General features: G+C 42.1%; 1 protein-coding gene across 1 annotated transcript in view; it reads right to left on the reverse strand.

Annotated features, from left to right (window-relative positions):
* LOC124556687 (collagen alpha-1(XI) chain-like) overlaps nucleotides 1–27497 on the reverse strand; it is a 560578-nt gene that overhangs the window by 194946 nt on the left and 338135 nt on the right. The window contains exons 4-7 of the mRNA XM_047130656.1: nucleotides 17390–17552; nucleotides 9684–9917; nucleotides 5457–5684; nucleotides 408–482 (exon numbers count right to left, since the gene is read on the reverse strand). Coding sequence (XP_046986612.1) covers nucleotides 408–482; nucleotides 5457–5684; nucleotides 9684–9917; nucleotides 17390–17552 — 700 coding nt within the window. The remainder of the gene's footprint in view (nucleotides 1–407; nucleotides 483–5456; nucleotides 5685–9683; nucleotides 9918–17389; nucleotides 17553–27497) is intronic.

Below are 27497 nucleotides of genomic sequence, written 5' to 3' on the forward strand. Positions count from 1 at the left end.
GTGTGTTTAAAGCCAAAAAGTTGTCAACATACACAATGCATATGTAGTAATAGAAATAAAGAACTGTTAATTGTTTCTGAAAATTAATAATGTTTTTAAATTTTCAACATATTAGGCAGTAATGATCTCACTTCAGTCTGTCTGTCAGTGATACGTAATTTCACAGAGAAAAGTCACAAAGAAATCTCACATTTTATTGTAAGTAGGAAATACAATTACTTCAGAAAATCAATTAAAAATCAGTGTACATTTTGTTAAATGAGGTAAGAACTGTGGTAGTCAGTCCCTGCATTGAAACGGATATAATTATTTGCAATGCATATTGTTGTTCAAAGAGCTCACAATGTTACTTTGTTTTATAGTTTCACAACAGTAAGGTTGCTGATAGCAAAATTGTAAATACTTACCATATGTTGTGATAACATTTGTCGAAACTGCTCTGCTTGGTGATCTGGACCCTTTTCATTACCTTGAATGTTCATCTACAAGAAAATGAAATACTAATTTGAAAAAATTACTTCCTGTAATATATCTTGAAAAATATTTGGAGGGAATTGAAGAAAATATAATCAGTCCATAACAAGAACACAAGCAGCTTTTTACTAATTAGGGAAAAACTCCCAACTTTATGAATATAAGAGACTGATGATAACTACTTTTGATGATGCTACTTGCAATTGACTCACCACAGCTATTCAACAAGTTAACAGATGATCATATAGTCTACAATTAATGCTCCAGTTATATTTGATTAGTCAGAGGTAACACAGACCTAATTTTTCTGGTTGGCTTCTTGGTGACATGTGCTTTTTTAAAAAAAAAAAAAAAAAAAAAAAAAAAAAAAAAAAAAAAAAAAAAAAAAAAAAAAAAAGTATTTGAGTTGATAAACAAACCACAGTTCTTCCAGATATAAACTTAATGTCTTAGTCTTGTTTCATTTTACTTAGCACTACAACATGTATGTTACCATAGCTGTAAAACTATATGACATTATCAGTGATACACAATTTTGGATATCTTATAAATTGTTTGCAGAATTACTGGACATTTATAACGAGTATTATCTGCAAAATGGCATTTATAAGAAAGTAAGTGGTACTAAAGTATTTTAGAGTAACCACAACATGGAGTCACAGCAAAACATTAGTGAAATGAATGTATCACTTAACTGATAATGTTAATACAGTGCACATTTCCTTCTTTTTTTTAGGATGTCTTAAATCTTGCCTTATACAGTAGCTGTGCATATCTGCATCTACGGACATACTTTGCAATCTATGGAACTGTGCATGACAGAGGGTATGTTGTACCACTACCTGTCATTTCCCTTCCTATTCCACTCGCAAACAGAGTGAGGGGAAAATGACTGTCTATATGCCTCCATATGACCCGTAATTTCTTTTGCCTTATGTTCATGGTTCTCACTTGAAATGAACAATGGCAGTAGTAGGGTCACTCTGCATTCAACTTCAAATACCAGTTCTCTAAATTTTGTCAATAGCTTCCCTCGAAAAGAACATCGTGTTTCCTCCAGGGGTTCCCATTTGAGTTCCCAAAGCATTTCTGTAATACTTGCTTGTTGACTGAACACACTGGTAACAAATCTAGCAGCTTGCCTCTGAATTGCCTTGAACAAGTGTTCTATAAGTGGTTGGTTGGTTGGTTTGGAGGGATTAAAGGGACCAGACTGCTATGGTCATCAGTCCCTATAAGTGGTATCTTTTACATATGAACCACTCCTTCCTAAAATTCTTCCAATAAACTGAAATCAATCATTTGCATTCCCCACTACAATCACCGAGCAAGTCAATGCATCACTTAGCACACAATCCTTACATGCTCATTCCATTTCATGTTACCTTGAGGCGTAATGCCTTGATATTTAATTACTCTGACTGAGTCAAATAGCACACAATTAATGCTGTGTTCAAAAATTCCAGAGTTGTTTTTTCTACTTATCTACACTAACTTACAATTTTCTACATTTACAGCTAGCTGCCATTCATCAAATCAACTAGAAATTCTATCTAAGCCATCTTGTATCCTCCTACAGACACTAAATGATGACATCAGCAAACAGCTGCCCAATTGCTACTCACCCTATCTGTTAGATCATTTATGCATGTATACTGTAGAATAACCATGATCCTCTCACACTTCCCTGGAGCACTTCTGAGGATACCCTTGTCTTTGATGAACATTTACCATCGAGGATAACGTACTGGATTCTATTGCTTACAACATCTTCAAGCCACTCACATACCTGGTAACCTATTCCATATGCTCGTGCCTTCGTTAGGTAACCTATTCCATATGCTTATACCTTCATTAACAGCCTTCAATGGGGCATTGTATCACACACTTTCTGGAAAGTTTTTTGGTGGAGTTTGGGTTATGTCACAGTGTTGAAAGTTCTCTGCAACTTTACAAATCCTATGGAGGTATCATGCTTTTTATTTATTCCTGCCACTAATCAGCATTTCTGAATATTTTAAAATTGTTGCTATGGTGTCTGTTTCTTTTCTGAAACCAAAGTGATGTTTGTGCAGTGCCTCTTCATTTTTCCTTTCAATTCTTTTGCATATTATACTAATAAGAAATTTAGAAGTGTGAGATCCAAATGTTTTCACATGTACCTGGTAATGCATTCTTTGGTAATACACTCCTGGAAATGGAAAAAAGAACACATTGACACCGGTGTGTCAGACCCACCATACTTGCTCCGGACACTGCGAGAGGGCTGTACAAGCAATGATCACACGCACGGCACAGCGGACACACCAGGAACCGCGGTGTTGGCCGTCGAATGGCGCTAGCTGCGCAGCATTTGTGCACCGCCGCCGTCAGTGTCAGCCAGTTTGCCGTGGCATACGGAGCTCCATCGCAGTCTTTAACACTGGTAGCATGCCGCGACAGCGTGGACGTGAACCGTATGTGCAGTTGACGGACTTTGAGCGAGGGCGTATAGTGGGCATGCGGGAGGCCGGGTGGACGTACCGCCGAATTGCTCAACACGTGGGGCGTGAGGTCTCCACAGTACATCGATGTTGTCGCCAGTGGTCGGCGGAAGGTGCACGTGCCCGTCGACCTGGGACCGGACCGCAGCGACGCACGGATGCACGCCAAGACCGTAGGATCCTACGCAGTGCCGTAGGGGACCGCACCGCCACTTCCCAGCAAATTAGGGACACTGTTGCTCCTGGGGTATCGGCGAGGACCATTCGCAACCGTCTCCATGAAGCTGGGCCACGGTCCCGCACACCGTTAGGCCGTCTGCCGCTCACGCCCCAACATCGTGCAGCCCGCCTCCAGTGGTGTCGCGACAGGCGTGAATGGAGGGACGAATGGAGACGTGTCGTCTTCAGCGATGAGAGTCGCTTCTGCCTTGGTGCCAATGATGGTCGTATGCGTGTTTGGCGCCGTGCAGGTGAGCGCCACAATCAGGACTGCATACGACCGAGGCACACAGGGCCAACACCCGGAATCATGGTGTGGGGAGCGATCTCCTACACTGGCCGTACACCACTGGTGATCGTCGAGGGGACACTGAATAGTGCACGGTACATCCAAACCGTCATCGAACCCATCGTTCTACCATTCCTAGACCGGCAAGGGAACATGCTGTTCCAACAGGACAATGCACGTCCGCATGTATCCCGTGCCACCCAACGTGCTCAAGAAGGTGTAAGTCAACTACCCTGGCCAGCAAGATCTCCGGATCAGTCCCCCATTGAGCATGTTTGGGACTGGATGAAGCGTCGTCTCACGCGGTCTGCACGTCCAGCACCAACGCTGGTCCAACTGAGGCGCCAGGTGGAAATGGCATGGCAAGCCGTTCCACAGGACTACATCCAGCATCTCTACGATCGTCTCCATGGGAGAATAGCAGCCTGCATTGCTGCGAAAGGTGGATATACACTGTACTAGTGCCGACATTGTGCATGCTCTGTTGCCTGTGTCTACGTGCCTGTGGTTCTGTCAGTGTGATCATGTGATGTATCTGACCCCAGGAATGTGTCAATAAAGTTTCCCCTTCCTGGGACAATGAATTCACGGTGTTCTTATTTCAATTTCCAGGTGTGTATAATGATACTGGTCCTCTGGAAATCAGATAATGATTATTCTGTTTCATAGATTTTGACATCAGATGACAGGTGTCTTTACCTCCTACTAATTTTAGTAATTCTGAAGGTATGTGACTATCTTCTGCCAGCTTGTTTGAAAACTTATTATTCAGTCTTCTTTCAAAATTTCACCTCATTACTGAATAACCTACTTCATCTACATCAACCTTCTCTTGCCCTGCTATCATCATTTCCATCATGAAGTCCTTTGACAGTGACATATGTGAAGGAGTTGTTACAGTGCTTCATCTTCTATTTGCTTACTCTTGCACAACAGTTCCTCATCACCTGCTCTTCTTATGAGGTGTTATCCAGTGTCACAGTGATTAGAAAATTTTATTGACTTCTCTGTTTTTGAAAACACTTTTTTACAGATTCAGCTACACTATTTTGTAAGAAATATTTTACATTTACTATAATGTCTATCTCTCTGACATTTAAAGCACAAAATGACTGATGTCTCAAGCACCCAAAAGATAAAAGGAGCCAGTTTCTGAATAAAGCACATCATAGTGTTCTTTTAAAATCTGAGCAAAGGTACAAGTGATTCTAAGAATTTCAATATTTAGTAGTATTTCTCAAGAAAATTCAGATTTATATCTTCTATTCATTTTTTGTGTTATTTCCAAAATTTCCACTTTGATTCCTCATCATCAGTTCCTTTGTCTCCTTTCTGTAATACTCTGTTTTGATTAAATTGCTTTTTCTGTTGATGTGTTTAATATATAATGATTTGAGACCTGTGAAATAGGATGGATACAATGCAATTTTACAGTCTCTGATGATAGTGCTTACCTTCCTTGCTTTGTAAGTTATTCCAATCTTTTGGGTTATCATTTTCTTAGTGGCTTGTTTCATTTTATTTATTAGCTTCTGGGACCACCTCTTTCTTCATTTTCTACCACTGTTCCATTTACTGGAGGTATTCAGTGTTTTTGGAAGCAAACTATAGTTGACCCCTTATTAGTGTACCATATTTTCCAGACTACCTTCCTCTGCTTTCAGACATCCAAAAACCCCTTTTTTCTATGACTAAAGACATAGTGCAACAGGTTACTACAAAACAGATACATGAATCACAGTAATTTATAGTATGGTTTCAGTGTACATTTTATTAACATCTCACTGGATTATTTTGCAGATTTTTTAAAAAAACTATGGTTATTACTAAGTGTGTAGCTGGTCACCATATTAAAAATCTGCATAGGATATTCCCTAGTAAGAAGTCTTAAAAAATGTTTATGCCAAAATTATCCTTTATCCTAGCAGATTAATATGGCAAGACCCATGAAAGTCAAAGTTATTTAAGAACGTATGTGGCACATAACTCACAGGAATGAGGAATACATGTCCTGGAGGCCCTGGAATGCCATTTGTTCCTCCTAGTCCATCTCTTCCAGGCTGGCCCTTGGGGCCTGGTGGTCCTGGGGGCCCAGGTGGTCCCATGTATCCCCTCGGCCCTGGTGGGCCACGCACAGGAATGACGGTACCGTAGCCACTGTAGCTTGTTTGTGCATCATAGTCTACTCCTGACCAGTTTTCTTCTCCGGATCCTTCAGACTGAGACAGACAATTAAACATGTGCAAGATCTATACAAAAAAGGTCTACAGCATGATAACAAGTGGTATGTTGAACAAATAAAACTAGGTTAAGAAGTTTGAGTCACTCACAAATTCTGTCAGGTTATTGAACATGAAATGTCAGACTTCATAGTGAAACATCAAGTAATAACTTGATTTAAAGGAATTTATATTGCAAACAAATAGTAGATTTTAATGCTAAAATTTACAACCAATGAGATACTTTTCAGTAACACACTTCCATTTCACTGTTCCAGATTACACTTAAAGAAATTGAATCTGCCTCTGCGATGAAGTATTTCCATGTTGAAAATATGCTCTGAATACATTAGCTGTACTCTGTCAGCTTGAGATCTGGTGTGTGTCATGTTTGTTTCAAGCTTTGTAGTTATCCCACTGTTCCCCTCATTATATGACATCTGATATTGTTGTGAGGCTCTAAAATGCCATCACCATTGATTGGTTTTATCCAGTAGGTGTAATGTGATTTCAGTTTTTATTGGTTGATTAAATTTCCAGAACAACTAGTGCAAAGTATTAGTAACAAATAAAGGCTTCTTTTCATTTCCAGGAAGAGACGTAGAGTTTAGCATCTAGCAATTGGTGTTGGTGATCATTGAAAGTAAGTTCTCTTTTATGTCAGAGTTTTTGCATAAAAAGGAAAGTTTTGCCTTCCATGTTATAAACAAAAATTATGTGCTGCCTATTAGTGTACAGTCCACTGAGTCCAAGTGGAACCTTATTGACAAGTCTGTGAAAGTGCCAGGAAACAGCAAAGTGTTCAACAGTGCCACTGGTGCTATGAGTCTGCTAGCATTCATAGTCTGTCACTGAGGAAGCTTGCTATGGCTACATCTACACTCCACAAGTCAACTTACAGAATTTGGGAGAAGGTACTTTCGGCATCACTATCATTGCTCACCTTTCCTTTCCATTCACAATGATTAAGGAAATTGTAAAAATACACTTATTTAAAAAGGCAGCTAAAAAGTACCTGTTATGCAATACATTTTATACATTGAAAGATTACTTAGCTAAAACAGAGTAGAGGTGTGTGTGTGTGTGTGTGTGTGTGTGTGTGTGTGTGTGTGTGTGTGTGTGTGTGTGTGTGTGTAGTGAGTGAAGTGTTGTGAAACAATGTGTGTATAGTGTGTGCAGTGACTGATAGTGAGATATGAGTGAACAGTGTGGCATTACATTATTTAATACGTTATTTGTAAAAAAAAGTGTATCGTATACCAGGTGTAAATCTAATGATTGTCTCAATTAGAAATCTGTAAATATATGTGTATATGAATTAGCTTATTTTAAATTGATCTAAATTTGTAAATACTTTGATATGTTCTAACTCCTTTTAAAAAGAGATCTACAGATGAATAAAGCTTCTACTACTACTAATACTACTACTATCAGTAAGCATCCATTTGAGTTTGAAATGCTCTGATTCTGTCTACATGGTCATTTCATGAGGTACGTAGGAGGAAATAATATGTTGCCTGACTCTTCTCGGAATGAGAACTCCTAGACGATTAACTTTTTGTTCTAATAGATCCATTATGAGGATATCCTCCAAGATATAGAACATGCTAGAAAACAAGAATGCACAATGAACATTTACAAAGAAAAATGCTATACTAGTGTACCTTCCACAGATCTGTCATGGGCATGGAATAAGTCAAAAAATCTCATACATATTTTCATTTAAAAGGTAACAGCAAGCTTGTCAAAACATATGTACTGGTAAATGTTCTAAACCCCTTGGTGCTTATCATAATTTAGAATTTTACCAGCAAATTTATCTATGATGCATAACACCTCTCTGGTAGTAAGTTTGTTGAAAACTGCTCCAGTGTTCTCATTCTGATGCACTACAGTTTACTTTGAAGACTCATATTACTAAAGTGCCGTTTGTAATGTTGCCTTATGAACTTACTTGTTTTCCTTGTTACTTATGCCATATCTTTTCAATCAGACAAACTAACCCTCAGCTGACATATAGTGCCCATCACACAGGTTCCATCTGGGTGCATGGGGATGCCAATTGTACACAATCTCAGTCCCATAACCTTTCAGGTTTTTGTACTAGAGACCTACTGACAAACTCTACAAATCCATTTATATTCTTCAGACCACATGAAGTTATTGATAGATGAATTCCACAGTAATTTGATGAAGATCCTCATTACCAGTGAGATGCAGCAGAAAGGACCATTTTTCAAGAAATTACATGACCATTGGCTCACATGTAGCAAAAATTCTTGAACATTGCTTGTTGTTGTTGTGGTCTTGAGTCCAGAGACTGATTTGATGTTGCTCTCCATGCTACTCTGTCCTGTGCAAGTTTCTTCATCTCCCAGTACCTAATGCACCCTGCATCCTTCTGAATCTGCTTAGTGTAGTCATCTCTTGGTGTCTCTCTATGATTTTTACCCTCCTCGCTGACCTTCAATACTAAATTGGTGATGCCTTCATGCCTCAGAACATGTCGCACCAACCGATCCCTTCTTCTAGTCAAGTTGTGCCACAAATTTCTCTTCCCCCCAAATTCTATTCAATGCCTCCTCATTAGTTATGTGATCTACCCATCTAATCTTCAGTATTCTTTTGTAGCACCACATTTCGAAAGCTTCTATTCTCATCTTGTCTAAACTATTTATCGTCCATGTTTCACTTCCATACATGGCTACACTCCATAAAAAATACATTCAGAAACGACTTCCTGACATTTAAATCTATACTCGATGTTAACAAATTTCCCTTCTTCAGAAACTCATTCCTTGCCATTGCCAGTGTAAATTTTATATCCTCTCTACTTCGACCATCATCAGTTATTTTGCTCCCAAATAGCAAAATTCATTTACTACTTTAAGTGTCTCATTTCGTAATCTAATTACCTCAGCGTCACCCGACTTAATTCGACTGCATTCCATTATCCTCGTTTTGCTTTTGTTGATGTTCATCTTATATCCTCCTTTAAAGACACTGTCCATTCCGTTCAACTGCTCTTCCAAGTCCTTTAACATTGCTTATCAGAGATTAAAAGAATTTATTTACAGGATGATCGTACACAAGAACTATTAATTAGAATTTTATTAATACCTTCAGCTGCCAACAGGCGTTGATATATATCAACGAGGCAGGTGAGAATGTGTACCCCGACTGGGACTCGAATCCGGGATCTCCTGCTTACATGGCAGATGCTCTATCCATCTGGGCCACCGAGGGCACAGAGAATAGCGCGACTGTAGGAACTATCTTGCGCACGCCTCCCGAGAGACCCACCTTCTCACCTTGTATGTCCACACGCTACATTCGTAATGACCCACCCCAACGCACTCAATACTCGTGGAAGACATTCTTATCAGGTCCTGTAAGAGTTCGAGGAATATGTGTGCATCTGCACAGAAGAAGAAGGTCATGGCCGGTGTTGCCAGAACTATATACTTTTATGGGTATTGTGTCTGTTCATTTGGACATGTCTGAAAGAACAGACACCATATCCATTTAAGTATATAGTTCTGGCAACACCGGCCATGACCTCCTTCTTCTGTGGGGATGCACACATATTCCTCGAACTCATACGGGACTTGGTAAGAATGTCCTCCACGAGTAATGAGTGTGTTGGGGTGGGACACTACGAATGTAGTATGTGGACATACAAGGTGAGAATGTGGGTCTCGCGGGAAGCGTGCACGAGATAGTCCCTGCAGTCGCGCTGTCCTCTGTGCCCTCGGTGGCTCAGATGGATAGATCGTCTGCCATGTGATCAGGAGATCCCGGGTTCGAGTCCCGGTCGGGGCACGAACTTTCACCTGTCCCCGATGATATATATCAACGCCCGTTGGCAGCTGAAGGTATTAATACAATTCTAATTTCGTTCTAGACGGCTGCAGATCATCAATGGACAGACACCATAGCCATATAAGTATATAGAACTATTAGTGGTTATTTTCGGCATTGAGCTCTGTTGATACTCACGTATGGGGGCGAGGGTGGGATGGTGGTCTGATCCTCGCCAGCATCGTTGAAGTCAGCGTCCCCCTCCCCTTCCGCGTCTGAGTCGCCTTCGCTGTCGCCGTCGCCGTCGCCGTCATCATCAGCGGTGCCCTCCAGAGCGCTGTACCGAGATTCTTCGCAGTCCACGGAGTGGTCGCGGCACAGTTCGTACGCCTCGTCCGGCACTGGTGCTATGGCCAGCAGCTCCACGTCCCCCTGCACACCAGGACACCAGTCACACACCGTACTTTTTTCTCCTAAGATGATACAAGGCGTAGTACCAAAGATTTACAGGACAGCAATCACGAGGCAAAACTAGTCTTTCGAGATAATGTAGCAAACTGCGTTTAGGTTGCAAGACGAAAAATATTTGCTAAGATACAAAGCGAAAAGCTACCAGCACTGCAACTAACACTAACAAGGGGAGGCCGCCAATTGTGAAATTCAGATTCGATTCATACTGCGCATAATAAAAGCTCATGGCCAGAGGTGTAATGTGGCAAAGCACCAAGATGCACTTCTCAGCCGTTGTCGAGAAAATCGAGTTAAAAGAAACCGTTGCGGTAAAATACTCTCGACGATTAATAATTCTGTACAGCGTCGTGGCGCAGCGGTAAGCGCTCGGGTTCGTAATCCGAGGTCGCCGGATCGAATCTCACGCCATGCAATTTTTTTTTTAGTATTTGTTTTTTATAATTCAAATATATATATATATATATATATATATATATATATATATATATATATATATAATTCCCTTCAATCAGTTGCAACAATTATGCATATAATAAGTTGTTGAAAGTCGTTTGTCGTGGAAAAACTGGCGACTTCGAACATCATTATGTTTTCCGCAAACAAAGTTGTATTTCACAAATGTTATTGATTGTCTTCATAATGTTAACCACTTGTAGTTAACGGAAGACGTAGAAACGATATTCCGAAACGAATACGTATAGCGTAAGTCAAACGTTCGAACTAGAATAGAGACCCCACGAACACAAATTTGCTGTGGTGGTATGAAATATAAACTCCGTTACTCGCTCGTTACAATTGAATGATAGATGTTGAATGGGCCGAAACGAGCCGCCGCATAACAGCGTAGTTGCCTGCTAACTTCGAAAGAAGGTAGATGCGGTCCCTAGCGCAACTTATAACATTGTCGAAAATCAGTGCGGACGGGAGAGCTTTGGTACACCCTGTTAAAAAAAACGGAAAAATTGAGGCGGTACAATTGGAGAGCGATCCGCCTTCACCAACATGCATAAGCAATTCATTAATACTTATATATATATATATATATATATATATATATATATATATATATTGAATTACAAAAAACTAATAATAAAAAAATTGCGTGGCGCGAGATTCGATCCGGCGACCTTCGGATTACGAACCCGAGCGCTTACCGCTGCGCCACGACGCTGTAGAGATTTATTAATCGTCGAGAGTATTTCACCGCAACGGTTTCTTTTTAACTGTCGATTTTCTCGACAGCGGCTGAGAAGTGCATCTTGGTGCTTTGCCACATTACACCTCTGGCCATGAGCTTTTATTATGCGCAGTATGAATCGAATCTGAATTTCACAATTGGCGGCCTCCCCTTGTAAGAGCAGAAGGTATGTCACAAATGACGCCAGACATTCGTGCTTTCACTTACCAAGCGCGACGACGCATTATTGGTAAGACGTTTTTAAGTAGGGGAAAGTGGGGCAAGGCAGCCAGGGTTGTTAAAGTATCCATTACAATTTTTTTTTCGCTGAACATTGCTGCTGCCTGCTGAGAAGTGATCATACTACTGCACATTTGCCTCGCTCCTGAGCGGATGACGCTGGGAGCGGATGTTTGCAATCGCCTCGTAGCACTATGGCTGCTGAGACAAACCCCACCATCTTCCACATCTACATCAACATAGTTACTCTGCAATTCACACTTAAGTGCCTGGCAGAGGGATCATCGAACCATTTTCATACTACTTCTCTACCTTTCCACTCTCGAATGGCGCGTGGGAAAAAGGAACACCTAAATCTTTCCGTTCGAGCTCTGATTTCTCTTATTTTATTATGATGATCATTTCTCCCTACGTAGGTGGGTGTCAACAAAATATTTTCGCATTCGGAAGAGAAAGCTGGTGATTGCAATTTCGTAAATAGATCTCGCTGCAGAGAAAACCGCCTTTGTTTCAGTGACTGCCACCCCAACTGGCGTATCATATCAGTGACACTCTCACCCCTATTGCGCGATAACACGTAACGGGCTGTCCTTCTTTGCACTTTTTCGATGTCCTCCGTCAATCCTACCTGGTAAGGGTCCCATACCACGCAGCAGTATTCCAGCAGAGGACGGACAAGTATAATGTAGGCTGTCTCTTTAGTGGATTTGCCACATCTTCTAAGTGTTCTGCCAACAAAGTGCAGTCTTTGTTTCGCCTTCCCCACAATATTATCTATGTGGTCTTTCCAATTTAAGTTGCTCGTAATCGTAATTCCTAGGTATTTAGTCGAATTGACAGCCCTTAGATTTGTGCGATTTATCGTATACCCAAAATTTATCGGATTTCTTTTAGTACCCATGTGGATGACCTCGCACTTTTCTTTGTTTAGTGCCAATTACCACTTTTCGCACCATACAGAAATTCTCTCTAGATCATTTCGTAAATGGAATTGATCGTCTGATGATTTTACTAGATGGTAAATTACAGCATCATCTGCAAACAATCTAAGGGGGGCTGCTCAGATTATCACCTAGATCATTTATGTAAATCAGGAACAACAGAGTGCCTATGACACTACCTTGTGGAACGCCAGATATCACTTCTGTTCTGCTCGATTATTTACCGTCTGTCAGTACGAACTGTGACCTCTCTGAGAGGATCTCACGAATCCAGTCACACAACTGAGACGATACTCCATACGCACGCAATTTGATTAATAGTCGCTTGTGAGGAACGGTATCAAAAGCCTTCTGGAAATCGAGGAATGTGGAATCGATCTGAGATCCCTTGTCGACAGCACTCATTACTTCATGGGAATAAGAGCAGCCTGCTTACACCTTATAAGAGAAACAAATGTGTAATAGGTTAATGCGACGCACAAGTGACACGGAAGTGGATGCCGAGACGCCAGAAGGATCAGTTACAACCTCTTCGCTCATTGGTGTAAGCAATATTAACAGCCACTACGCTCAACACCGCACACAGATCAACACTATATTCACACCAGTTACTTATTATTACGCTACACAATAGTGTATCGTGTAGTTTTAATGTTGGCAACAAAAGTTAATATTCCAGAACGGTACGAAGGCAGCCGACTTCCACCGAGCACAGTGGGGCCAGTAGAGATGGGCAAACTGAAACACGTAACTGTTTCGAAACAAATGAAACAGTACAATGTTTCTCAGATTCGATTCATACTGCGCATAATAAAAGCTCATGGCCAGAGGTGTACAATGTTTCGATACGCTGTTTCGAAACAGTGAAACAGTTTGTGTTTTGTAATCTAATAAACCTAGACATTTTATCATCTTGAATGTGTACTGTATAGGCCCGCATCTCGTGGTCGTGCGGTAGCGTTCTCGCTTCCCACGTCCGGGTTCCCGGGTTCGATTCCCGGCGGGGTCAGGGATTTTCTCTGCCTCGTGATGGTTGGGTGTTGTGTGATGTCCTTAGGTTAGTTAGGTTTAAGTAGTTCTAAGATCTAGGGGACTGATGACCATTGATGTTAAGTCCCATAGTGCTCAGAGCCATTTTCTACTGTATAGGTATGTCCATATAAACACAAATGAGGTGCGAGAGCGCTAATTATATCGCAGAAAGTATGAAACTATCACTTAGGCCTCTTGGCAGTTTCGTATTTCATGCAGCAAATGCGCTGCTTTCGTGTCGTGTGACTTTCATACTTTTCAATTGGCTGAGGACAGCCATAGCTGAAGACAGAAGAACCACCACGAACGGAACTGGAGGTGGGAGCGAACTGCAGAAACAACGGATATGTTACTGGGATTCCCACATTACGCTAGTATGGGAATATACCCATCCTGCTAATTCCCATGCACACAAAGGGAATCATTATGGATAATAGGCACAGTGACTATAGACTCACAAATAATGCCAAATAATTCGAATAAATAACAAAATATAACAGAAAAAATTTTGTCTTTCAAGGTGTTTCGAACCGTTTCTATAAATTCACCATGCTTCCCAGCCCTTCCCGTTCACCATTACACTATCAGTGATATGTCAAACAGATTGCTTGCAATTATACCTACATTAGATTTATGTATATGTATAATAACTGTCACTCTACGCCTTTTTCTTATTCAAAATGTTCTAGGCTTACTTGCGTTTCTTAATGATTACTGCACTTGAACAGAGAAACGTATTTTATAAAAAAAAAGTGTTATTTAACTGAATGATTTTCACATATTTATTATTTTGAATGTGAATAGTATGCGTTGTTTTATTGTTTGGTTAATGTTTATAAAGAAAATGTTACGCCATTTCGGAATAGGACAGTCATCTAGAAACGAAGCTTTATTTTCGGATATCTTAAGCTTCATGCTATTGCTTGTCAAAACGATTTCGACACTCTTGAAAGTGTTTCACGAAGTGGTATGTTGTCTTTCAGTACTTGTGCCGAGCCCGAATCTCGTCCGACACAGAGCGGAATGAAACATCACTGTTTCGATACAATCAGTCCGTTCCAAGCACAGGTGGACTGAAACAGCCTTATTTTGAAACAACGAAACAGTTTCTGTGTCTGGCTCGAGATCGAATCTGGTCCGGATATCCGAGACAGGGGCGGAATGAAACACCTTCCGAAACACTGAAACAGTTCCACGTATCGATACACTGTACCGAAACATAGAAACAGTGGCCAAGTCTAGGGGCCAGGATAAAGTGTGCTACCATATGTATAGTCGTCACATACACCATCGTTGCTGTTAGCGAGTTTCACAGAGGAAGATCGTTCTGTAATTTCTTTTTCGAAGAACTTTTCTGATTTTCAGTCGGCTGATGTAAGGTAAGTCATTTACGATATTCTTGTTACGTCACTCACACACAGAGTTGTGCTTTCTTACAATTTCAATGTTTAAACAAAGTATTTGGCCTACAAATGTTGTTCCTTGTTATTTCTTTCGGTTTGATAGCGGATAGCGGTTGCTGCGGACATGGCGTCATATCGAGAAAAGTGGACAGACCGTTCATCGGGAAAGGTGGCCAAGGTGTTTACCCGAAAAAGAGTTGTTTACTTCCATTTATCACGCATAATACTACAGATCATATTAACTTCTAAACGCTTTTATACACAAAGTCTATCACACATTCTATCCCTTTGTGACGATTTTGAATTAATTTATTTATATTATTTAAAACCATGTCTGCTCTGTCATACTTGGCCTAACACAAAAATATGATTCAAAACGGTCTGTTGTAATTGCTTGGCATTGTTTCAGATAGTATAAGCATCAAGATGCCTAGAAAATATCTCCAGAAATCAGAACAACAAACATGGGATCCTGTTGTGATCGCACTGGGCACGTTATCCTCTTAGGCGAGGAAAAATTGTCCCTCTTACACCCGAGGTAATGCTTTGCATTTAATCACCTCGCTGTCGTCGGAGTAATTAAATATAGAACAGATAAGCATCTGAGATCAGGTTGGAAGACAGCGATGGACACGCTCCTGGGAATCATTTCCGACTGCTGCCTGAAGTAAATCGAGTTCCAAGCAGAGAAATACATTAAATGTTCGTACTCAGTGCAATGCAATGTAAAACGAAAGCTCGACTATCTTAATCTAGCAGCGCAATTTAGTACTTACTTCTCCAGCTGGTGGTTAATCGTTAAAACTTTTGCAGTCATCTTGAATAATGTTGAAGTTCTAAAGACGACCTGAGTAGGCTCCTTATGAAAACTAATCTGGTGTATCTCCGAGTTAAAATGAAGCAGAAGAGCGCACTACCACATCATACTTTAACTACTTCTTACTTTCAGCCGAGACAGTGAATAACACGAAACTGAGATACATAAAAAAGGAAGCGTCCACCCTAATTCATCCACAAAGAAACAAGCGAAACTCTATCAATGTAAAAGTTGCGATAACGTATTTTTTCTCTTTGACGGAGTGCACATTGCGAGAAACATCAGAGACAAAATAATGCTGTGTTATGGACCTAGATTCGAACCCAGATCCGTGAGTAGTGCACTACTGACAACACATCCTAGTTCATTAGTGTAGAACAAGCACTTGTATGAGAAACAACATAGCAGAAATATTCTGTAGAGTTTTGAAGGTATACAGAGGGGCAATAAACTGACCCTTCTAAGCGTTCTATTAGGCATGCTGGGATAGAGAAATTGGTTGTGCACTGCACGCGAAATTCAGAGATCGAGTTGGTGGCCGGTTCGGACACTCAGTTTTAACTTACTACAAATGTTCAACAGAAAGAATGCTGATTTTCACCGACTATCAAATACTGCAGCAAGACTGTGTAGGTCGTGTTTTTATGCACAGCTCTGTGAACTGCTAATACTGCAAAGAAAATGCCGTGGGTTGGCAGTGGAGGAGATACGCAATTCACTAAGTGTGACACTATGGGACAGCGGCTGCAGGAATGCATCTGTCAATCTAGAATTGAAAACTTTGTTTCCTCGATTCTCGCGTTGCGTAATAAGCGTGTTAAAGGCACCTACGTAACACTTTTTTTTTTCACAAATCAAGCTGTCGACTTAATGGAAAGCTCATCAATAAATGTAACATGTACCAGATAAATTATATTTTTGAGATTATCGGTCTCAGCTATGATTTTTTTACCTTTAGTGCCACAAAAACTGCAACATGATAGCCATTATGCAACACTATACGCAAGCCACTGTATGGTGCATGGCATAGGGTATACTGCACCGCTATTAGTCATCTTCTTTTCTATTCCACTCGCAAATGGAGAGAGGGAAAAACGACTATCTATATGTCTCAGTACGAGCTGTAGCCTCTCGTATCTTGACTTTATGGTCCTAAAGCGAAATGTGCGTTGGTGGCAGTAGAATCGTTCTGCAGTCAGCCTCAAATGCTGGTTCTCTAAATTTTCTTGATAGTGCTCCTAGAAAAGAAAGTCGCCTTCCATCGAAGGATACCCATTTGAGTTCTCGTAGCAGAAATATCCGGAATGACGTCGTGAAATGAAATCATCGCATTGGTTTACGTAAGTTGCTCAGATGTGGCGGGCACAAACCCATGTCAATTAGCAGATAGATTATAAAATTAGCTATTCTGGGATGGTACACACTATCATATCTCAACCTAGCCACCACTTCAGGTGACTTTCCGCTCTCAGTACAGAGGTAACCCGCTTACACAACCGTCCAATCTGAAAGGTAACTAACACTCACGACAGTACAATTCTTTAAAGCAAACCTGATTTGCATCCTCGCAGTGGCGCTATTAGAGCCACTCTTATGAGACTGGCGCGGAATTTGAATAGATATCATCTTTCAGAAACACACCTATCAACTTTCGTTTACGTCGCACAACTCCTTCTTGGTGTTACGAAATGTTTTGGTCACTGTATATTCGTGTATATCGCCCCTTGGCTGTCAGCAACAGATGCAGAAGTAAGGTCTAGTTACAATGTGATTGAGATACAGAACATTGGTGTTCGGCTTGGCGCACGCAAATAGCGACTCACCGCGTAGAAATCCTCGTCCTGCAACTGCTGTCCCAGGAAGAGAACGCCGTCGTTGCTGATGGTGGAGTCGAGCGAGCGCCGCAGCTCGCGGGTCACCGTCTGGCCGCAGTCGGTGATGAGCGTTGCCGCGTCGCCCTTCACGCTGAAGCCCAGTCGGTGCCACCTGCAGACACGCATTCACAAACCTGCTAACGTTCCGTACAAGCAAACACAAATACTTTTATAGGTAATTTATAGTTGAATCTCAGCTAAATACCACACCTGGAGCATAGTAATGTAACAAGGAAACTTTTGTACTAAGAAAGTTGCTTTTGGTATGTTGCTGTTGTGGTCTCCAGTCCAGAGACTGGTTTAATGCGGCTCTCCGTACTACTCTATCCCGTGCAAGCTTCTTCATCTCCCAGTACCTACTGCTCCCTACATCCTTCTGAATTTGTTTAGTGTATTCATCTCTTGGTTTCCCTTGACGATTTTTACCCTCCACGCTGCCCTCCAATACTAAATTGGTGATGCGTTCATGCCTCAGAACATGTCCTATAAACCGATCCCTTCTTCTAGTCAAGCTGTGCTACAAATTGCTCTTCTCCCCAATTCTATTCAATACCTCCTCATTAGTTATGTGATCTACCCATCTAATCTTCAGCATTCTTCTGTAGCACAAAATTTCGAATGCTTCTATTCTTTTCTTGCCTAAACTATTTATCGTCCACGTTTCACTTCCATAAATGGCTACACTCCATATAAATAGTTTCAGAAATGACTTCCTGACACTTAAATCTATACTCGATGTTAACAAATTTCTCTTCTTCAGAAACACTTTCCTTGCCATTGCCAGTCTGCATTTTATATCCTCTCTACTTCGATCATCACGTTATTTTGCTCCCCAAAAACTCGTTTACTACTTTAAGCGTCTCATTTCCTAATCTAATTACCTCAGCATCACCCGATTTAATTCGACTACATTCCATTATCCTCGTTGATGTTCATCTTATATCCTCCATTCAAAACACTGTCCATTCCTTTCAGCAGCTCTTCCAGGTCCTTTGCTGTCTCTACCAGAATTGCAATGTCATCGGCGAACCTCAAAGTTTTTATTTCTTCTTCATGGATTTGAATTCCTACACCGAATTTTTCTTTTGTTTCCTTTACTGCTTGTTCAAGGTTTTTGGTACAAGGTGAACGAATATTTTGATCTTTTTGCGATATCAACACATACCTCATTATCTCATAAGGTTAGAACGTAATTCTCGTAGGGGTGCACTTTATCCGCATTCTAATGTTAAACTTTGAACAGAAACAAATGTACACTACTGGCCATTAAAATTGCTACACCACGAAGATGACGTGCTACAGACGCGAAATTTAACCGACGGGTAGAAAATGCTATGATATGCAAATGATAGCTTTTCAGAGCATTCACACAAGGTTGACGCCGGTCGCGACACCTACAACGGGCTGACATGAGGAAAGTTTCCAACCGATTTCTCATACACAAACAGCAGTTGACCGGCGTTGCCTTGTGGCTCTGAGCACTATGGGACTTAACATCTGAGGTCATCAGTCCCCTAGAACTTAGAACTACTTAAACCTAACTAACCTAAAGACATCACACACATCAATGCCCGAGGCAGGATTCGAACCTGCGACCGTAGCGGTCTCGCGGTTCCAGACTGACGCGCCTAGAACCGCTTGGCCACACCGGCCCGCCGTTGCCTTGTGAAACGTTGTTGTCATGCCTCGTGTAAGGAGGAGAAATGCGTACCATCTCGTTTCCGACTTTGATAAAGGTCGGATTGTAGCCTATCGCGATTGCGGTGTATCGTATCGCGACATTGCTGCTCGCGTTGGTCGAGATCGAATGACTGTTAGCAGAATATGGAATCGGTGGGTTCAGGAGGGTAATACGGAACGCCGTGCTGGATCCCAACGGCCTCGTATCACTGGCAGTCGAGATGACAGACATCTTATCCGCATGGCTGTAACGGATCGTGCAGCCACGTCTCGATCTCTGAGTCAGCAGATGGGGACGTTTCCAAGACAACAACCATCTGCACGAACAGTTCGACGGCGTTTGCAGCAGCATGGACTATCAGCTCGGAGACCATGGCTGCAAATACCCTTGACGCTGCATCACAGACAGGAGCGCCTGCGATGGTGTACTCAACGACGAACCTGGGTGCACGAATGGCAAAACGTCATTTTTTCGGATGAATCCAGGCTCTGTTTACAGCATCATGATGGTCGCATCCGTGTTTGGCGACATCACGGTGAACGCACATTTTGAGCGTGTATTCGTTATCGCCATACTGGCATATCACCCGGCGTGATGGCATGGGGTGCCATTGGTTACACGTCTCGGTCACCTCTTGTTAGCATTGACGGCACTTTGAACAGTGGACGTTACATTTCAGATGTGGCTCTACCCTTCATTCGATCCCTGCGAAACCCTACATTTCAGCTGGATAATGCACGACCGCATGTTGCAGGTCCTGTACGGGCCTTTCTGGATACAGAAAATGTTCGACTGCTGCCCTGGCCAGGACATTCTCCAGAGCTCTCACCAATTGAAAACGTCCGGTCGATGGTGGGCGACCAACTGGCTCATCACAATACGCCAGTCACTACTCTTGATGAACTGTGGTATCGTGTTGAAGCTGCGTGGGCAGCTGTACCTGCACACGCCATCCAAGTTCTTTTTGACTCAATGACCAGGCGCATCAAGGCCGTTATTTACGGCCAGAGGTGATTGTTCTGGGTACTGATTTCTCAGGACCTATGCACCCAAATTGCGTGAAAATGTAATCACATGTCAGTTCTAGTATAATATATTTGTCCAATGAATACCCGTTTATCATCTGCATTTCTTCTTGGTGTAGCAATTTTAATGTCCAGTAGTGTAGCATCGGGTTTGCTCAAAGGAAGCATAATACAACCTTTAATGCCTTCATTATCTACTATCTGATCGGAAGCATCCAGACAACTATCAGAGGACGTAAATATGAGATGTGTCCACCCTTCGCCTTTTTGATGGCTTGAACTCTGCTGGGGATTATTTCAGTGAGGTATCTGAATATCTGCGGAAGAATGGTAGGCCATTCTTTCTCGAGAGCCGAAACCAGACAAGACAGTGATGTAACGATGTCGACATACTAACTCATTCCATAGGTGTTCCATTGGATTCTGTTCGGGACTCTGGGAGGACAGTCCATCCTAGGAATGCAGATGGGGACGTTTCCAAGACAACAACCATCTGCACGAACAGTTCGACGGCGTTTGCAGCAGCATGGACTGTTTTATGAAAGGGTCTATTGTCTTAGTGATACAATCATCGTCTACGAACTGTTCTTCTACTTTAAACGGTACACAAGACTCTTACAAGTGTTCATTTCCTTCCGCACTTACCGTTTTCTTAAGTGCAATAAGGAGCCCGAACCCTAACCGTGGAAAACAGCCTCTACTGCAACACTCCCTTCTCCGCCCTTCACTGTTGTCACTACACATGATTGCGGGTAACGTTCACCAGGCATTCACCAAACCAGACACGTCGTCAGATTGTCATACGGTATTGTGTGACTCATCACTACAAATCTCTCGTTCCCAGTCATCCACTGTCCAGTGGCCTTGCTGTTCACATCACCTCAAGCTTCGCTTAGCATTGACTACAGAAATGCGTGGTTTATGGGGGTCGTTCGACAATCTTTTAACTCGCCATGCACAGTGCTAGCTGGACTGCTGGTAGCACTTCGGAACTCAAGTGTGATTCCTTCCGCTGATTTCATGGGATATTTTGCAACAACCCTCCGTAACACCATGATGTCTGTCTGGTCGTGATTTACCTGTGGCCGCACGCTTTGAAGCGTCATGTCACGGATTGCGCGGCCCGTCCCGCCGGTGGTTCGAGTCCTCCATCGGGCATGAATGTATGTGTTGTTCTTAGCATAAGTTAGTTGAAATTAAGTAGAGTGTAAGTCTAGGGACCGTCGACCTCAGCACTTAGGGATTCACACGCACATTGATTTACCTGTGATTGTTCCTTCGCATTTCCACTTCACATACACATCACCAACAGTAGTCTTCGGGGAACCGTTAAAACGGTTGAAATGTCCCCGATGGATTTATTACTCAGGTAACATCCAATGACTAGTCCATGTTTGAATTCACCGAATTCCTCTGACTGACCAGTTTTCCTGTTACTCCTTCTCTACTGGTAACACAAAACTCCGTGTCTCCTTTATGTTGACGGATCCGGCTCTCGTGACTTCTTGTGGTCAATTCCACATTACCTACGGGTGGCCGGATACTTTTTGGTCAGGTACTGTGTATAAGTGATTTATCAGACAGGGGCAGCAGCACTCTAAAATTTTTCTTTGTCGATGGTGTTGTGTATAGGAGAATATTGTTAGACGATTGTAAGGAATAACAGAAAGGCTTGGACAATATTTTCCCTTGGGATTGTGAATGGACAGTTCCCTTTAAATGTGGATAAATGTAAGAAGATGCACACACCAAAGAGAAGAAAGCATGTGGTATTTTATAACGAGATTATAGATGAACACAGCATATCACATGGCACAAGTATTTAGTGGTAATGCTAAGAAGCGACGTCAAATGGGATGATGATGTTAAAATCAGTATTAGGGTAGTCGAATGGAAGAGTTAGATTTGTTGGAAAGATTCTGGGAAAGTGCAGTGCATTTGCAAAGGAAATATCATAAAAGACGCTAGTGCAACTATTTCTATATTATTGTTCGTGTGTTTGAAGTCCTTAACAAGTAGGCATGACAACAGACACCTAACGAATTCAGAGATGTGGTGTTAGGTGGGCATAGGCAACAAGAAGGTGTAACAGAAATGCTTGGAGAATTTAAACTGCAAACTTTGAAAGAAAGATGAGGCAGTTCTCACGAAACCGGGTCAGGTAAATTTAGAGAATCCGTAACCGAAAAGACTGTGGTACCATTACGTTGCCTCCATCCTTTATCTCGCGTAGGGAGCACGAGAACAAGAGAGATTTGGGCACGTATAGAGACATACAGACTGTCCTATTTTCCTTATTCAGTATGTGAATGGAATAGGAAAGTTAATTATTGGTACTGTATGTCTTCCGCCAAGCACTGTACTTACTGAGTATTAAGTGTAAGCTGCTCAGTGCCGTTTCTAGAACCTACTTTTACAGGGTGGTCAGAAACAGTTTGAAAAGCTTGTAAGGGTGTTGCAGGGTAGGTTGTGCTGAGTGATAATTGTTAAGAAAAAATTCCGGCGTTTCCGAGCTAATTAGCATCGAAGTTAGGCAATCAGGCTGTTGAAGGCGCAAATTCAAGCGGCCCGATAGATACGATTAATCTTTTGTTCTCACAAAGTGGATGATAGTACGCAAGACTGCTCAGCCTTTGGATCGGATTCGATTCTTACTACCGGCCAATGTGCAACTTTTGTATTGCTCTCTTGTTCGGTTTCAAGAAAACAAACGAAGAACACGTTTGGTGACGCAGTCTCTTGAGGGCCGCTATAATTGGCCCGCTCAACGACCTGATTGGCTAGCTTCAGTGTTAATTAACTCGGAAACAGCATAACGTATCGATTTTTTTTCTTAACATTTATTTCTCACCACAATCTAACCTGCAGCAACTTTACAAGCTTTTCGGACTATTTGTATTTCAAATGTTAACATATTTTTGGTTCACCTTGTACTTTGTCTTACTGTTGGTCTCTTCACATTGAGACTGCACCCTCAGGCATGAACCTTGACAACAACACAGGGAAAGAAAATTTCCAAATATAGATGTAGATCTGGTTGTTCTATACAGGGTGTTACAAAAAGGTACGGCCAAACTTTCAGGAAACATTCCTCAGACACAAATAAAGAAAAGATGTTATGTGGACATGTGTCCGGTAACGATTAATGTCCATGTTAGAGCTCATTTTAGTTTCCTCAGTATGTACTGTACTTCCTCGATTCACCGCCAGTTGGCCCAATTGAAGGAAGGTAATGTTGACTTCGGTGCTTGTGTTGACATGCGACTCATTGCTCTACAGTACTAGCATGAAGCACATCAGTACGTAGCATCAATAGGTTAGTGTTCATCACGAACGTGGTTTTGCAGTCAGTGCAACGTTTACAAATGCGGAGTTGGCAGATGCCCATTTGATGTATGGATTAGCACGGGGCAATAGCCGTGGCGCGGTACATTTGTATCGAGACAGATTTCCAGAACGAAGGTGTCCCGACAGGAAGACGTTCGAAGCAATTGATCGGCGGCTTAGGGAGCACGGAACATTCCAGCCTATGACTCGCGACTGGGGAAGACCTCGAACGACGAGGACACCTGCAATGGACGAGGCAATTCTTCGTGCAGTTGACGATAACCCTAATGTCAGCGTCAGAGAAGTTGCTGCTGTACAAGGTAACGTTGACCACGTCACTGTATGGAGAGTGCTGCGGGAGAACCAGTTGTTTCCGTACCATGTACAGCGTGTGCAAGCACTACCAGCAGCTGATTGGCCTCCACGGGTACACTTCTGCGAATGGTTCATCCAACAATGTGTCAATCCTCATTTCAGTGCAAATGTTCTCTTTACAGATGAAGCTTCATTCCAACGTGATCAAATTGTAAATTTTCACAATCAACATGTGTGGGCTGACGAGAATCCGCACGCAATTGTGCAATCACGTCATCAACACAGATTTTCTGTGAAAGTTTGGGCAGGCATTGTTGGTGATGTCTTGATTGGGCCCCATGTTCTTCCACCTACGCTCAATGGAGCACGTTATCATGATTTCATACGGGATACTCTACCTGTGCTGCTAGAACATGTGCCTTTACAAGTACGACACAACATGTGGTTCATGCACGATGGAGCTCCTGCACATTTCAGTCGAAGTGTTCTTACGCTTCTGAACAACAGATTCGGTGATCGATGGATTGGTAGAGGCGGACCAATTCCATGGCCTCCACGCTCTCCTGACCTCAACCCTCTTGACTTTCATTTATGGGGGCATTTGAAAGCTCTTGTCTACGCAACCCCGGTACCAAATGTAGAGACTCTTCGTGCTCGTACTGTGGACGGCTGTGATACAATACGCCATTCTCCAGGGCTGCATCAGCGCATCAGGGATTCCATGCGACGGAGGGTGGATGCATGTATCCTCGCTAACGGAGGACATTTTGAACATTTCCTGTAACAAAGTGTTTGAAGTCACGCTGGTACGTTCTGTTGCTGTGTGTTTCCATTCCATGATTAGTGTGATTTGAAGAGAAGTAATAAAATGAGCTCTAACATGGAAAGTAAGCGTTTCCGGACACATGTCCACATAACATATTTTCTCTCTTTGTGTGTGAGGAATGTTTCCCGAAAGTTTGGCCGTACCTTTTTGTAACACCCTGTATATGGAACTTGTGATCGCTAACGGCTAATTACAGAGTATATCCTGTAGAATGTTTTCCAGTGATGTTAGCTGCATAACAGTGCAGACATGAGTAATACAGAATGCCGCGCTAACTGATCTGCATTTTTATATGCTATCCTAAACGGTAACAAAGTCGGAGTATTAATCTGTGTTTTGCAAGGTTTCTTTGGCTGTATTGTTGTCAAGGTTCATGCCTGAGAGCGCAGTCTGAAGGTGAAGGGACCGAGAGCAGTAACAAGTACAGGGTGACCCAAAAGTACGTTAGAATACTGTTGCGCGGTGTGGGATCCGTACCAGATAGGAATGACGGAGTACATCGAAAACGTTCAAAGAAGGGCAGCACGTTTTGTGTTATTGCCAAATATGGGAGAGAGTGTTACAGAAATGATACAGGATTTGGGTTGGACATCATAATAAAAACAAAGGCGTTTTTCGTTGCCACAGGATCTTCTCACAAAATTCCAATCACCAACTTTCTCTTCCGAATGCGAAAATATTTTGTTGACACCGTCCTACATAGGGAGGAACGATCACCACGATAAAATAAGGGAGAAATCTCAAAAAGTAAACTACTGATTTAATTCAATTTTTTACACATTACTATAATAAACGTTTGGACAAACATAGGCTATGTATTTTTAGTGTGCAGTGTGTATCCAAAAGAATCATCCTATTTGGCATGTCTGCATTTCTGTAACTAATAAACATATGCAATGAATTTTGTTTTTTGATGAACGGGAACTCAAAAAGTTTTTTTAATACATTTTCATAGGTGTTTTATTTGCTCCCCTTGAGACGCACGGCACATGTCAATGTAATATTCAAATTGCAGCGAGCATGTTTTGAGTTAAAGCTTCCACAGCTGCTGTTATGCGATGTCTCAGTTCATTCATTGTTGTCGGTAACGAAGCACATAAACAGAGCCTTAATAAACCCTCACAAGAAATAATCACATTCAGTCAGGTCCGGTGACCTTGGAGGCCAGTAATGTAAAGCTGAACAGTTTGGTCCAGTGCGACAGATCCATCGTTCAGTAATCCCTTGATTTAGAAATTCCCGCACTTCTAGATGCAAGTGTGGTGGTGCCCCATCCTGCTGGCAAATGAAATCGTTCGAATCAGTCTCCATCTGTGGGAAAAGAAAGTTCTCATTCGAGTCCTCCCTCGGGCATGGGTGTGTGTGTTGTTCTTAGCATAACTTAGTTTAAGTAGTGTGTAAGTCTAGGGACCGATGACCTAAGCCTTTTGGTCCCTTAGGAATTCACCACATTTGAACATTTGATAGTTCTCAAGCGCCTCGAGATATGTGCTTCCTGTAAAAGTGTTTTCGGCAGAGAAAAATGGACCTTTTCGCGTGTAACTGCACAAAACACATTAAATTTTGGAGAGTCTCTCTTGTGTTGTACAACTTCATGTGGTTGCTCCTTACCCCATATTCTCACATTATGACGGTTCACCTTTTCATTTAAATGGAATGTTGCCTCGTCAGTAAACACTAAGCGTGGAAGAAAACTGTCATCCTCCACCTTGCCAAAAACGAAATTACAGAACTCCACACTTTCTTGCTCGACACCTTCACGAAGAGCTTGCAGTAGCTGAATTTTGTGTGGTTTCATGTGTAAATATCGACGCAACACAAGCCAGACGGACATAGGACACGTTGGCCGTCGAGCTGCCCGGCGAACGCATTGCTGCGGATTCCTTGTGAAACTATGGGTGATGCGTTCGACGTCTATGTCAGACACTCGGGGACGGCCCGGCGATTTGCCTTTACACAGACGAAAGGACGAGATGGACAGAGAGAGGGGGCAGGAGCAGATAGATAGAGAGAGTGGGGAGGAGAAGATGGACAGAGAAAGTGGGAGAGAGGGGAGGAAAAGATGAGGAGTGGGAGAAGGTGATGGACATAGAGAGGGAGAGGAGAAGGAGATGGATAAAGAGAGAGTGAGGACGAGGTGGACAGAGATAGGGGAGAAGGAGATTTGGACGTATACCCACTTCCCATACATATTTAGCAATTTTCGTTTACCCAGACTGAGTTACAGGAACTTGTGGCCGGGTACATCTAGTATGTAGTAAAATAATAACCACTGTTTGCAAAAATCGAAGAGTAATTAAAAGAAGACCATCTCATGGTAGTACTGTTTGTCGCATTTTTGTGTCCTGTGTCCGACTGTATAATACACAAAAGATGCTCGAAACTAGCATACGACATTCTCAGAAAGTTTTAATCGGAGCGAAGTCCTCTGATTTTATTTCATTCAAAGAAAGCAGGTGTTGTCAGGTGTGAAAATTATCGATCTATCAGTTTAATATGTAACGGCTGCAAAATACTAACACGAATTCTTAACACACTAATGGAAAAAACTGGTAGTAGCCGACTTCGGCGAAGATCAGTTTGGATTCCGTAGAAATGTTGGAACACATGTGGCAATACTGACACTACAACTTATCTTAGATGATAGATTTAGGAAAGGCAGACCTACGTTTCTAGCATTTGTAGACTTAGAGAAAGCTTTTGAAAATGTTGACTGGAATATTCGCTTTCAAATTCTAAAGGTGTCAGGGATCAAATACAAGGAACGAAAGGCTTTTTACAATTTGAACAGAACCCAGATTTCAGTTGTAAGAGTCAGGGGGCATGAAAGGGAAGCAGTGGTTTAGAAGGGAGTGAGACAGGGTTGTAGCCTATCCCTGATGT

This window comes from Schistocerca americana, chromosome X (assembly GCF_021461395.2).
Source record: "Schistocerca americana isolate TAMUIC-IGC-003095 chromosome X, iqSchAmer2.1, whole genome shotgun sequence".
Lineage (NCBI taxonomy): Eukaryota > Metazoa > Arthropoda > Insecta > Orthoptera > Acrididae > Schistocerca > Schistocerca americana.